General features: G+C 49.5%; 1 protein-coding gene across 1 annotated transcript in view; it reads left to right on the top strand.

Moving 5' to 3' along the window:
• Positions 1-14,604, top strand: part of GPC1 (glypican 1) — a 160,233-nt gene that overhangs the window by 134,156 nt on the left and 11,473 nt on the right. The window contains exon 3 of the mRNA XM_048955067.1: positions 4,635-5,026. Within this exon, the coding sequence (XP_048811024.1) occupies positions 4,635-5,026 (392 nt within the window). The remainder of the gene's footprint in view (positions 1-4,634; positions 5,027-14,604) is intronic.

Raw genomic sequence — 14,604 nt, 5'->3', positions numbered from 1 at the left:
CTCTTGTCTTGAGAAGGGAGGAAACAGGAGAGTGTGGGGCTGCCAGGGGAGGCGAAGCAGTGGAGGTGTTGCTGGCAGTGGGGTTCTCAACCCTGCAGCACTGAGTGGCAGTACATGGGGTGGTCACTTGGTCTTGACCAAATCCAGTCATCCACTGCCTTCAGGAAGGGCTTCTCCTTGAAACCTGGCGTAATGTCATCGTCTGAGCAATGCGTTTTCCTTCCTCGTCTCTTCTAGTCTGGATGTACTCTTTCCACTTGTGCAGATGAGCTTTTGTTCTTTGGTTTTCTGCTTTAATAATATTCAGATTGAAATTAATTCAGTCACCTTTCTCCAATTTTCTTATTTTTTTCCTAGTCTGACCTCTAAAATGTTCTGAGTTTTGAAGAAAGCCAAATGTGATGCATGCCCAAAGAGCATTTGGATGCCCTTCATGGCCTCTTCGTTTCCCCCTGTGTTCATTCCCACTCCGTCATCACATTGGTTGAAGAAACTCCAGTATGCTCCAGCTGTGGAGTGATCAATTGGTATCGAAGAGCTTGGAAAAAGCACTTTGTGGTGGGGAGGGGAGCTCAGAACTTGCCATCTCCACAAAGGGAACGGCCGGGTCCTGCTTCACCCTTCACAGCTTCCCAGTTTGATTCAGAGTTGTGAAAATGTGGAAACTGTGAAAATATGGGCTGTGAATACTGGGAAGCTGTGAAGTGGAAAGGGTGGGGATTTCCGATTGCTCCCAAATGCGAAGGTAATAGATTCTGGTTGAAAACTTAATCCTCTGTAAGCAACTTTTTGTCACTACCACAGAGGGAGAAACAGTGGCCAGAGCTGCAGAGTTGCATCCCTTGTAAAGCCCTTCTGTTTCTTTGCTCAGAACTTTCTGGCGTCTTTGAATTTCAGAGAGAAGTTTTTCAAACCTAGGCACTGCCAAAAGGCAAACTTCATTTGAGTAAAACTGCTTGTCCTCTTTCTGAACCTGGAAGTAAGAAGTAATAATAATAACAGTAACAACAGAGTGCTGTGCTGTGGTTTTTCTTTTGGTTACTTTTGCAACTGGCATGTGAAAGGGGGTGTTTCACATCAGAGCAGCCTTGAACAAGGAGCTGTGCCTTTCTTTGCTCGGGGAGAGCTGTGGTTGGTGTGGCCTAATGGCCGCCTTTCCAAAAGCGGCTGCTGGGATGTGAGGTGCTCCAAACGAAATTACATTTCCAAAGCAAGGAAGGACCCGCCTGGCTTCTGGCAAGGTGTGCTCCTGGAGGAGCAGGAGCCCAGCCAGGATTTGGCAGGTTCCTCTCGGGAAGGGATCTCTGCTTTCTATGCCTCTGTAGCAAAATTTGTAAGTCTGGCAGAAGTTAGGAAAGACTGCTTTTTTCCAGTGTGGATCTGGGCAATCTATCCCCACTTCCTTGCGTTGCAGAGCAGCAGCAGAGGCATCACTTCCAGAGCAGCTGGCAGTGCAGCCACCCCGCTGGCTGTGGGCCGTTCCCAGTGGGAGCAGTGGTGATGCAGGGAAGGTGCGAGCTGCAGGGCGTGCAGGAATCACAGTGTGAGAGCACTGCTGCTGGCCGGCAGGACATGGTGGTGGCGGCAGAGCTCAGGGCCTTGGGATGGTGGGGTGTGGCAGGAGCGTGGTGAGGATGTACCCTCAGATGGAGCCCTGCTAATGTCTGTGTGCCTGCGCTCTGCTTGCCGCGTTGTCTCTTAGGAGCTGGGCAGACCCAGCAGTGGTGAATCCAGTGAGAGTGAGGGACCCAGAAGGGCCCACGGGGCTGTCTTCCACCTTTGTACAAGTGCAGTGAGCGCTCATTATGACAGCTGCCCACCTCAGGGCGCAGGCAGTGGGCTGTCAGCTGGGCTGAACCATCTCTCCTACCCAACGTCAGTTCTCGAGGTGTGCTCCAGCAGCTCGTTTAACCTTGATGCCGTGCACAGCCTTCATCCGTGCCAGCAGCTAATGACGGAGCAGGGGCACCAAGGAGGTGATGCTGTGCAGGTTGCAGGCGGCTGCGGGGCCCTCAGCAGGTGCAGGCTGACTTGTGCTGAGCTGTGGAGCTCCGTGCAGCCCCCTTGGCACAGCCCTCTTCCGAGTGCCTGCCAGTGCTGCCAGGAGTGCATCTCAATTCCCAGCCAGATCAGCTGTTCATCACAAGCACATTTAGGTTTAATTGCTAATTAATTTTCCCTAGATGATGTAGATATATTTTTTCTCGCTGTGTGAAATCTAGAAGAACTTTTTGAGAACCAGCCTCAAATGAATTGATTGTAATTGGCGTTCTCTCACTTAGGTGAGAAGTAATAGTTCATCAACTCTTAATTAGCACAAAAATTAGGCTGGATTGTTTGAGAGCGATTTCTAATTTTTTGACAGAAAGGTATACATCTTGTTTCTGCTGTTTCCATGTAACAGAAGAAGTCATTTTGCCTTAAACAGACAAATGGGGCTGTTGAGTTTGCTGGCATTTTCTTCCTCCGGATGGTGAGTGCCAAGCCATCAGCTTTAAACAGGAAGATGAGCAAACAAATACAAATCAGTCCTCTGGGGAGGGGGGGGATCCCAGCGCAGCCATGCACTGCCACTCAGGTCAAATCCAGTGAGAGTGGATTGCTTCAATCTGAAAACCCATTTTTTAATTTATATATAAAACCAGTGTTTTAATTTAGATCAACACATTTTTGTTTTCTTTGTGCTAAGACTTATCTTGCTTACAAACCATCAGAAGTACTTAAAGGAAAATGTGAGCTATGAAGCAGTAGGCGATGTGGCTGGAGGAGTCAGGCTGCTCATCCTTGGAAGCAGTTTGCTCACATAGCAGGAGTTCCTGCATTAGCAGCCATAGGCAGCTGCAGGTGTTCTTGTTTGTTCTGTCCTCTCATTGAGTTCTGGCTTCATTCAAATCTGAGAAACTAGGTTGAAAATTGTAGTGTAGGAAAGACTGCCCCAGAAATCAGGCTGGTAGAAATGAGCCTATACTGGCTATACAATTTCAGGGCTGTTTATAGTCAGCGGTGTTCCCTCAAAAAATACTTTGTTTAACAACTTTGTATCTGCACTATACGTTTTTCAGAAGCTTTTCTTTCTTTTCTTCTATGCTTTGCACAGTGAACTTCATTTATATACCTTAAACGCATGCTGTTTGACTGTTAGTGCATTTTAATTGAATAATGGTTTCCCTTCAACTAGAGCTTATCATACATCACCAAAAAAAAAAAGAAGAGTATAATAAGGTTTGCTTCAGAAAGGCCTTAAAATGTATGAACGTAATTGAAGTGAAAGTTATCATTCAAGTCATTTTTCTCCTCTCACTGACTTGAATGGTGGCTCAAGTTGCTGATGTCAGTCAGTACATTGAATCGGGCCTGTGCTGCTGGGAGTTCCCTGCGGGGCAGCCTGAAGGAGCCAGCAGGATGGGGATGGGAGCACGCAGAGGTGCTGGGGGCAGAGCGGTGTGTCATCGCCCTGCTCTGCAGTCACACTTCTGTCACGGCTGTGCCCACTGAGCCTGGGGCGTGGAACCACCTCACTGCTTGTACCTAAATAAAAGCGTGGTGCAACTTAGCAAATGGGATGAGAACCTCCAACACAGCAGCACTGGCCTCTCCCAAAGCACCTGGGTGCATCCAGTTCTTGCCTCAGGCTGAGCACCTCCTGCAGCGCTAGCTGACAGCTCTGGCATAGTACAGGGCAGGGAAGCAGTGCCAGCTGATGCATTTCGAAAGGAAATTGTGGAAGTAACAGTATAGCACATTCCTTTTTCTCCTCAGCTATATAAGCAATTCCTCAGATGAGTGACACTAAGGTTCTTGTCACTGAATAGCTGGAGTTCTGTGCGCTTGCCTGAAAATTGCTGGTGTGATGAGCAGGTTGCTGAAGCCCCTTGCAAGGCAGTGGGAGTCTGTGCAGTTGGGTGCTTCTCAGTGTGGCACCTGCATGGCTGCTCCTGGTGAACATGAGCACGATTCTTCTGTGGATTTTACGCTGAATCAAGTAGTTGTCTTGCATCTCTCTAATGGGCAGAGATTCAAGCTCAGGAGTTGTTTGCTCACCTGCTATGTGCCGGAGTTCTGCCCCTGGCTATTCTTTGCTACCTTGTGCATGCAAGCTCTCTGTGCCCTGGGGTGCAGAACAAAAGCATTTAGCACCTGCCGTGCTGACAAGTCTATGTCAGAATGATTCTCATGGCAGTTTACAGATGAGGCTTGCCAAGGTTAGCCAGCAGAAATCAGGCTGCAGAATGGCACAGATGATGACAATGCACAGCTGCTGTAAGATTTCTGCAGGCTGCACTGGGCATGCCTACACAGTGCCCCTGGCCGCAAGAGTTGGCTGGTGTGCTGCCTGGCTGCAGACCGACTGTGGAAGCAGTGGGGCCTTTTGCTGCTACAGCAGGGCAGGAGTCCTTGGTGAGCATAGAGAATATCCTCAGTCATGGCCTCTGGGGAGATGGATGGGATCAGGCCATGATGCTCTGGGGCTGCATTGGGGTTTCTCCTTTACTCTTCTCATCTGAAGCTGCAGGCTGAGCAGCTGGGTAAGGCTGGGTAGAGGAAAAGCTCTGTCAGGGCAGCTGTGCTGCTGGAAGGCACAGCCCGCTAGGTTCCTTCTTATCCAACTGACCTCTTCTTTCCTCTCTCTTCAGACTATTTCCAGGATTTGTTGAACAAGTCAGAAAAAGGCCTTTATGATACTTTTCCAAGCCTGTATGGAGAACTGTACACTCAGAACACAAAAGTCTTCAAGGACTTGTACAGCGAGCTGCGCCGCTATTACAGGGGCTCCAACATCAACTTGGAAGAGGCCCTGAATGAATTCTGGACACGCTTGCTGGAGCGGCTCTTCAAGCTGATGAATCCCCAGTACCACATCACTGATGAGTACCTGGACTGCATGGTGAAACACGCAGAGCAGCACAAGCCCTTCGGGGAAGTTCCCAGGGACCTGAAGGTGAAGGCAACACGAGCCTTCATCGTGGCACGCTCCTATGCACAGGGCTTCCTCGTGGGCAGCGACGTGGTCAAAAAGGTTTCTCAGGTATGTGGGGGTTCCCCCTTCCTCTCAGCCCCAGTTGGCCAGAGCCAGTCAACTACTTTTGGTCAGGAAGAAGTACATTTGCCCTTGAGTTTTTGTGACAAAGCAGGCAGGCATTTTAGGTTTTGTAAAGCAAACTGCTTGAGGGTAACCCATCAGTAGAAGGGAGCAGCAAGCATGGTCTTCTGCAAGCTTTGGGAGTGCCTGCCAGAGAAGCAAGGCATTGTTCACCACAAATCAGACCTTACCTCATTTCAGCCTGCGTGGCAGAGGGCCAAGGAGATGTCCGTTACCCGGGCTGCAAAGCTGTTTTGTTGCTTGCCCAGATTCCTCACATTTCTCTGGCAGGGAAATGACATGCCTCTAAGTCATGCTGCCTTGGTTTCCTACTTGATGGAGATAGGATGTAGGGTAGGCAGGACTGGCTGACCAAGTGTGCAGAGAGATGCATTTTGGTGGTTGCGTCTGTTTCTGTCGCTGTGTGTATTTGTACCACTTCTGTGTACAGGGAGGTGAGTTTGAAGAGTTGTTGGGATCTTCAGGGATGAAAGGTTCTATATAAACCTAAATTAATGTGGCTGAATCCAGGGTTTCAGGAGGAAGGAAACCGTCTATATTCTTTACTGAAGAAGCAGCCTTTCAAAGCAAGGTGGTGAAATAAGATAATCAGGCATTTCACACAGGTAGCAAAGAGAAAATCCCTGCTAAAATACGGCTTACACACTGCATGTGGAGATGGCAATCACCAGGCATGAGATTCAGGGTGTGATTAAACTGAATGTTAAATATGGAATCTCAGTTAATTTCCTTGGAAAGTAATGTGTAGCAGAGGATGGTACTATTTGAGACAGCAAATTCAGACTTTGATCTCAGGAAGAAACATTAATGTGGTAACAGTGACAAATGCCTTAATTTATCTATGTGGGGCCATAAAACTGTTCCACTACCCAAAAGCCTTTGTACATCTCATTAACATCACACTCTTCTGGCACTTAAGACAGATAAAAGAAGAGAATGGTGTATTTTCAGGCAGATCAAAGTAAAACATTTTTCATATCTCCTTTGACTGGCAGAGCGTGCCAGCATGCCGTGGTTCCACCTTCTGCCATGTGTGGTGGGTGAATCAGACTGGTGGGACAGCTGCAGTCCTGTTGTCAGTGGGAGAGGAGCTGAGATACTGACGTGCAGTGTTCCTTCACCTTCACGTGGGCTTCCTCCTGTGGGATTTCAGTTGTGGAACCCCTTTCCTGAATGCTCCTTACTCTTGGTTGCTTATTGCATGGCACATGAGGAAAAGTGACCTGTCTCTGGACTTGGAGCATAGGGCAGGTGCTCCTCTGCTCTCTGCTTTCCCACCCTCTGAGGCATCCATCCCACCCCATGTCCTCAGATGCTCCTCTCCCCATAGCACTCCCTGGGCTCACAGTTAGCCTGGCTTGCTGCTGTTGTCACACAGCCTGCAGAAGCTGAGTCAGGACAGCTCAGCCAGCCCTCCGTGAGAGCTCATTTTGAAACGAAGACCAAAACCAGCCCATTTTCCCATCATCACGACTGGGTTTGCTTAATAGCCCTCAGCCATAACCAAAATAAAAGGCCTGGTTTATCCAGTTACACCTGGTGTCACATGAAGTGCTCTCACTGACGTGCTGGCGACTGTGCCTGCACGTGCTGCAGAGCATTACAGAGCGTGTGGTCAGGAGCAGGAGAAGCCAAGTATTGTCTTCAGCAAAAGCCTTTATCGATGAGCGGGTATGAATCTTCCTCCTATGTGTCCTGCTGACAAGTTCCAAGTTCTACCCCAGAGCTGTTTGTCTCAACTGTTGCCCTCTTGACAGCCCCTGCCCAGCCAATAGCAGTTCTCACTAAATGGAGAGGCTGTCCTGGCCCACAGCCCACCAGTACAGCCATGGAGCTTCCTCCTCATCTGGACAGGGTTCACAACTGCAGCTTTGGTGCCATTCACTTCTCATCTTGCTTTATATTTATGACATTAGGAAAAAGCTTGAAAGACTTTATTAAGATCAGAGGCTGGGATCAGACTTTCCTGGCAGCTAATGGCATTATCCAAAAGTAATTCTTGGAGCTGAAATTGCTCACAGAGCAGTGGTGTTTTGATCAGGAAGTGTGGGGACAGCCCACTGAAGGCAGCATACAGAAATAAATTATCTAGGCCTGAGCTTCTGAAAAATCAGATTAATTTGTTTCTATTTGCATATATAGCTGCAAATCTCAGAAGAGCTCCTCATTTCTATTCACTGGCATCACTGGCATGTGGCCAGCTGCACAGGGACAGGGCAGAGGGAGCAGGCATCCCGTGGGGCATAAAGAGATGGGCGCCGTGCTGCAGGCAGGGCCGCACAAGGCAGAGCAGAAGGGGACAGTCCCCTCCCTCTCCCTCCTGCCACCCCTTGGTGAAGCCATGCTGCATGCATGTTTAGGATTCTTTTGCTTTACTGTGCAGTTGGCAGCTGCCCAAAAATAGCATTTGCTGCGACTCGGAGCTTCATCTGAACAGGTGAAGGCCTGTGTTGGGGGCTTGCTGGCTTCCAGCTGCTGCTGGAGGCCCCACGTGGGCCTGAGAGATCACTGTGTTCAGTGACGAGAGCAGGAACGTGCCCTGTGGTGTGGTTGGGTTGAGGCGCTGTGGGATGGGAAAGAGAACTGAGATGGCAAGGATGGCAACGGTTGAGGGATAACCCCTTATAAAAAGGGAAGAAAGTCCTCATTGGAGATGCAGCATGATGAACAGGGACATCCTGACTGCTTCTCTATCGCTCTCATTGTGATTCAGCCCAGGTGTTGGTTGGAACTTTGACACGAAGGGCAGGCAGCAGAGGCGATCTTGGCTGCACCAGGGTACCCAAGCTGCAGTGAGACCACATGGTCCAACGCTGCTGCCTCCTGCATCCCGGTGTGGAGCTGGCTGAGCTGATGGGTGGGAGGAGGGCTGCCCACACCGCTGGGTTCAGAGCCCTCTGCTTTCCTCAGGACTGCACAACCTGCAGATCCCAGTGAGGGCATGGAAAAAGTGAAGAAGTAATGCTCCATTTCTAAAGGTAGGGAGTGTGTTAAATAGGTTCTGCTCCTCTGGCAGAAAGTGAATGATCGGAACAATCTTTCCTTCGCTGCATCTCTGCTGCTCCTTGCTCCAGAATTCTGTTTCCTCACAGTGGCGGGGATCAGTGTGGATCAGCAGCAGCTTCGTGAGCAAGAAACACTTATTTAAATAATCAATTTTAATAATTGTGTGCATTTCTTCTTCTAAGATGTTCTTAAAGAAGACTGGTTCTCTTTCAAGGCTGAAACAAAATATGGTGATTTTCATTACCAATTATAAGCCTTTTCACTAAGCCCTCTGTTTCATTTTACTGATGAAGGTTGTCTACCAGTACATTTGTATTTGAGCAATACTGTCTCTTACTATACATTTCAGTCTTCTTTTTTAAACTTCTCAGGATAAGGTAGATGGCAGCTTCCTTGTCATTTACCATATGAGTAATTTTTAAACACATGGTGGGTCAAGCAACATTTGGATTGAAACTGAATTCCAATTAAAAAGGCCCCAAAATAGTATTTGTAGCAGTGTTTTTAGTAGTTAAATGAACGTGCTTGATACATATGGAAAATAATGATTATCTTAGCATGATTTACATTTCCAGCAAGACAAGAACTTAACAAAGACAGTATGATCATCCCCAGCCCTCATCTTCCTTAAAGCTGTGTCTGTCGCTCATGCCCCAGGGTTTTTCATAGCTTGGAAGGATGTACAGCTCACTTCTGTCTTGGGTGAACTATCTGTAAAATTGATTGAGTAAAATGAAGTGAAGAATATAGTCTCTTTTACAGTTAGGAAATCACTTTGTTAAATAGCTCAAGCACAATGAATTCCTGCCCCGTGTTCATATGTGACACGTCTCCATCCTCTCAGAGTATTATCTTTATTCAGAGCATCAGTAGCAAGTGCACGCAACCATAAAATACATTTTATTTCACCTAAAGACTTTCACTTTTGTAATGAAGTTTTGTATTGATAAAAATTGCCCTCTCCTTGATCCTGAAATGTCAGTGAAGTCCAGTTGGCTTGTCATTGCTTGACAGAAGTGTGTTTCTGTGCTACAGCACTTGACAGCAGGACACTGCTCTGCAGAGACTGCCTTAGTCCCAGGGAGCTGCGAAGATGCCTAAATAAAATCTCTCTTGAGTTGATGTGCTGCTTCACAGGGTCAGAAGCTCTCCTGGCACCTGTGCTCACCAGGAGGCAGCATTTCCTTCAGAGAGATCATCTGCATGCTCCTCTGGGGCTCAACAAGCCCCCCTGTTCAGGCAGAAGCACCTTCACCTAGAGACAGCTCTGCACGTCTTGATAAGAGAACATTCATCCCGAAGTTCAGCCTCAGACTCGGCCTCTCCCTGAATATCATAGAATCAGAATTACAGAATCATACAGTGGCTTGGGTTGCAAGGGAACATAAATCCCACTCAGCCCCAACTGCCTGCTATGGGCAGGGGCACCTCCCACCAGGTCAGGGCTGCCTTTGGTGATGTCTTCTCTCTTGGAGAGCTGTCCCCGTGCAGATCATACCTGGAATTGTGTGGCTGGAAGTGTTTCAAATGGAAGTTGCAGTCAGCCTGATTCCCTCCTCAGACCCAGAATTCTGATGTCCCTTTCCCAGAGCTGCTTCCCAAGGCTGAGCAGAGAGTGGCCGCTCTAGGCAGCACCCAGCCCAGCTGTTGCTGTGTCCCCTGTGAGCACCTCTCGGAGTCCCCTGCTCCTTTATACCACCAAGTAAAGCTGGGCAGAGCTAGGCAGTGAGGCCTGAGTTTGTTTGGATGGATTCAGAGTGAGCTGTATGGCTCTTTATGGTGGTTTTTTTTCAGATATTTCTTTCTAGTATTTCTAGTCCGCAAAAAACCTGCAAGTATTCAGAATATAATATAAATAGCACATGCAAATAGATACTTATCTCATATGTTTACCTGCTGGTTAAAAGGCAATTGAATCAGGTTTTCAAGGGATTGAAAACTGTGCCAGCTGGAAATCAGTGCATCAGATAAACAGAGGAGGAACGGTGGTGTCTGTCAACATCTCCCCACAGAGGGAGAGCAGCATGAGGGCTACCCATCTGTGTACATCCATACATCAGTCTTCCTTTGTTATCTGGAGGCAGGTAGCACTGGACAAGGGCACAAAGTCCCACGACCTCCCAAGGCCCTGTCCTCTGCCATCCCTGCGGGCTGTGCTGCCTCTGACATTGGCACTGCCCGCTGCAGGCACTGTGCCGCTGGCTGCCGGGCTATCACTGCTGCCCCCTGTGCTGCCTGGGGTTGGTTGGGGTGCACCAGCTTTCATTTATTTCTTTTATTTTTTTCTGAGTCTGCAAAATGCTCGTTTGGCTGCTGGGCTGGCCTCGCATCTGTCCCAAGCAGGGATGAAGCCAGGCAGTCTGTCTGTCCTCGGGCTTAGCACCGGCTCTGGACCACTGGAGCATGAAGGACACATCTTTGGCACCAGCCTTTGTCCTCTGTACCTCACCCTGCACTGAGCTGAGTGCAGTGAGGAAGAAGGAGGGCTGCTGGCTGCAGATCATCTGTGCCTACCACTGCATCCAAAAGCCATGGCTTGCTTTCAAGGTCCCTCAAAAGAGGTTTTGGAAACATGACTGATGCATCTTAAATGATGGGCTTGGTGAGGCTTAAAACCCACCGTTCTCCAGGAACTGACTGCTGTGCATTTCTATAAGAATATGCAAAATAATGACTGCACTGATTATACAATTCATTAGACTTCGAAAGCACCATATTTCCATCGGCCCCGCAGCTGTTTCTTTTAGAGTTTTACTTGGAAGATGTGAAGTCTTGGTTTGTTTAACACACAGCAAGGTGCTAATTGCAGCAGGACTGGCACAAATGTGCACAAGGCAGCTGCTGGCCACACGGTCCGGGTGTTGGAAGCCAGGGCCGTGATGTGCAGTTCACACCTGGGGGTGGAAATCACAGCACCCCCTGTTCCTTTGATCACAGCGCTTTGAGGATCCTTCCTCGGAGAGGCCGCGAAGATGAAATGTGAAAATAAGAGGTGCACAAGGATAGCAGCAAACTCTGTCGTGTTTTCTCACAGCAGCGGTGCAAAGAGCTGCCCCTGACCTTAAGTAAGCATCAGCTGGCTCAGAAATGTGAGCTGTGACAGTGCTGATTTAACTGGTGATGCAGGGGCTTAAACAGCCATCCAGACATTCAGAGCAGAAAAATATACCTGTGAATATATGCAGGCCCAATCTGATGTACATTTGACACAGGCATTTTGTCCTCACCTCAGGGATCCCCACGCTGCCAGGTCCTGCAGTGCCAGCCGGAGGGGCAGGCAGGAGGCAGGGCCGGAGCTGCTCCGAGCAGGAGCTTGTGGGAACTCCAGAGCAGAACTGCAGGGCCTCGGCCATGGGTCTTATGGGCTGGCCTGGCCTTCCCCTTCCACAGCTGGCCTCTTCCGCTTCCCAGAGCCCTCCCTGCACCTCCTCTGGCTCCCAGGGTCGCAAAGCACAGATGGCTCACAGCAGCCTGGGGATGAACGTGCGGGAGGAGCAGGGATAGGAGCAGAGCTCCACTTGTTCTATTGGTGTTAAATGCCTTTCAGATGCACTGGACGGCCCCTGAACGCCAAGCAGCCCCATCATGTTGCAGCTAGGCTGCAGGTTCTCATTTGCTTTCAAGGGAGGCTTCAAAAGGAGAAAGGATTTGAGTGGAGTGGTTTTTGTTTTTTTCCCTTCCCTTGATCTAAGCCAACATTTCAAAGGCAGCATCTGCAGCTTGGCTGCAGGGTGTGGGTGCAGCCAGGGACCTCTGAGCAGGCACACAGCTGTGCTGTGGGGCCGGACCTGCTGCACACACTGCCCCGTAGCAGTTCGGTGGTGCTCTGCCAGATGCCTGTGGCTTCCTACAGCTCAGCCTTCCTCAGAGCTGGGATGCTGGGAAGGGGAGGAGGGTCATTGCTCTGTCAAAGAAGCCCTCAACCCCCTGGATGTTATGATGCAGAGCTTATCACAGTACCGGCGCCTCTTTGTCACTAGTCCCCACAGGCGTGCTCTTTGCATCCCAAACTTAGTTCTTCGGTCTTTCCAGACAATTCTGTCAAAAATAATTGGCTTGCACTATGGGGACAGGAGCCCTCGGCACGTCCACACTCAGGTGCCTTCAGTCCCAACGTATCTGGGAAGGATAGCCTCGTGTGCCCGAGCTGCTTTTCCCATTCCACGAGCAGCTCTGCCTCCCCCGTGTCTTCATTTCAGAAGTTCATTCTGAACTCATGCTTTAGGTAATCAGATAGCTTTGTTCTCCCTGCACATGTCTTAATGCAGGCGGAATGGGTGACTGTTTATCCCGTAACTCCTACATTTCTGTGAGTCTCTGCTTTGGAAGCATATTAATAAGCTGCTTGGCAGGAGCCTTCTTGGTTAGAAGCCTTGTAGGCTGAATGTTTTCTAAATTGTCTGGGGTGCTTGCAAGGAACCCAGCTTGGGACTAATCCCCCAGCCCATCCTCTCAGCAAATCGCTTGCAAAAGTCATTAATTTTACTGTAATTGATTTAAACATTGCTCAGGAGGGGGAAAATTGAGGGAAACAAATGCCGGTTTGAATGCCGAGAACTACGTGTGTCCTCAATTCTCTCTCATATTATCTCCACGTGTGCTCATTCCCCGCTGGCCCCTCTACAGCCGCTGCTGTCTCACAGCACACCGCCAGTCCCAGCGCTGCACCGTGGTGCCCTGAGCCCTGCAGACCTGTGAGCTCCCCTCCCGCTCCAGACATGCACACAGGAGGCTGTTTTCTGCTCGCCTCCAGCAATTGGCAGCTGGCTGGGTGGCTCCATCAGCGGAGCACGGGCACATCAGGCTTTGGAAAGCAGCCATGGAAAAGCACAGAGCTCGGCTGCTGATGCAAGGCGCAGTCACGGGATACCTGACGACAGCCTCCTTGCAGTGTCAGTGCTGGTGGTGGCGCGGGGCTTTGTGAGCCGCAGCCACCTGTTCCCATTACATTAGCTCATTGCTACTCCGATCAGCTACTGCATCTCCAGCTGCAAAGTAGCTTTAATTAAAATGATTCATCGCTCAAGACCAAGTTGTCCCCCAGTTGGGGTATTTTTTAGAAGATAATGTTTTTTCCTTATCACTTCATCACTGGATTTGCACTTTCAAGGACTGCTCCCACTGATGTCGCTGGGATCAGAACAGAGTATGCAGACTTTAATGGAGCAGTGACACAGAAATAATGTATTTTTAGGTTGGGCTTGGCTTTGTTTGGCATGTTTATTTATACCCCTGGAAGCTGAATGAGGAGTGCCTTGGCTCTGAGCCGTATCTCTCAGTAACTTTCTTTTTTTGGGTCCTGGGTAAACGGCTTCTCCAATGTATCATGCATTTCTTCTTGACATCTTTATGCAGTTTCTATGTCACTGAGCTAAGACAGGACTATAGGTGCCATTAAAGCTAAAGTCAAGTCTCCATGTCAGCATGGGGAATCAAGGGCATTACACAGCCGATGCTGTTGAAAATTGCACCTTTGTAAGGTGAGCTCTGGTACCTGTGTTCCATGCTTGGCAAGCATGAAGTCTTCACTTCAGCAAGGACTAAGGAGGTGTTGGAAGGACTCTGTTCCTGCACGTGCTCCCAGACCCCCAGCAGGACAGTGCAGGATCAGCGCCCCGCAGGGAGGAGCTCAGGGGCCTTCCCTCTGTTCTGTGCTGTGGGAGCAGAAGCCCCGGGCCAGGCTGGGTGGGACAGTGGGGAGCTGAGCTCTGCCAAGTGAAATGAGCATAGGATGCTCTCTGACACTGCTCCTTCGCCCTCTTGTTCCTCTGCTTTCTGCTCATCCCTGCAGTCTGCCTGTGCAAAGGGAGCACTACTGCAAACAGGTAGTGTGGATAATTCCTTGGAGAAAAGGAGAGGAGCCTGTTCTCTTCCCTAGAGAAAATCAATATTTATCCTCTCTGTAAGAGACTGAATGCTTGGCCCCTGCCAGGCTCAGGTTGGTGCATTGGAGATGCCACCAGCAGCTCCAAGGGCAGGCCACAGCACAGGAGCAAGCAGTGATTGCCACCTCACTGGGCACTGAGCATCCTGTGGCTGTCTGCCTGCAGGGAGAGCCACCTGCAGGAGTGACAGCATGGCATCATAGCAGCTCCACGCTCCTGCTTTCAAAGCAGAGTAGCCCAGCTTCCAGCACTCCAGAAGGCCAACAGTGCCACCAGTCACCAGGCCAGGGGGGTGCGTGGCCATGTCTGAGGGATTTGCTGTCTCAAGGCCAGAAGTGAATGTTTCTTTTCAAAATTTCTTCTTCCCCTAGAAGAAATGTACAAGACCATATTCAAGCTATTTTTCACTATCAGTGAAGAGACAAGGGGCAAGTCTCAGGGCTGCAGCAGCAGCTGGAGGGTCAGGCATTTTCAGTTTGTTTCCCTCTGGAGGAGTGACAACTACCTGATACTAGGCAAGGCCTGCATGCAGACACTTGATATTTCTTTTTGTAAATGATTTTAAAAGAGTGATTAGAGAACTGGAAATGGGTGCAAGCAAAAAAGGAGGGG

The sequence above is a fragment of the Lagopus muta genome, chromosome 9 (assembly GCF_023343835.1).
Source record: "Lagopus muta isolate bLagMut1 chromosome 9, bLagMut1 primary, whole genome shotgun sequence".
Classification (NCBI taxonomy): Eukaryota; Metazoa; Chordata; class Aves; order Galliformes; family Phasianidae; genus Lagopus; species Lagopus muta.
Note: the sequence above shows the minus strand (reverse complement) of the source record. Positions and strands in the feature narration are given on the sequence as shown.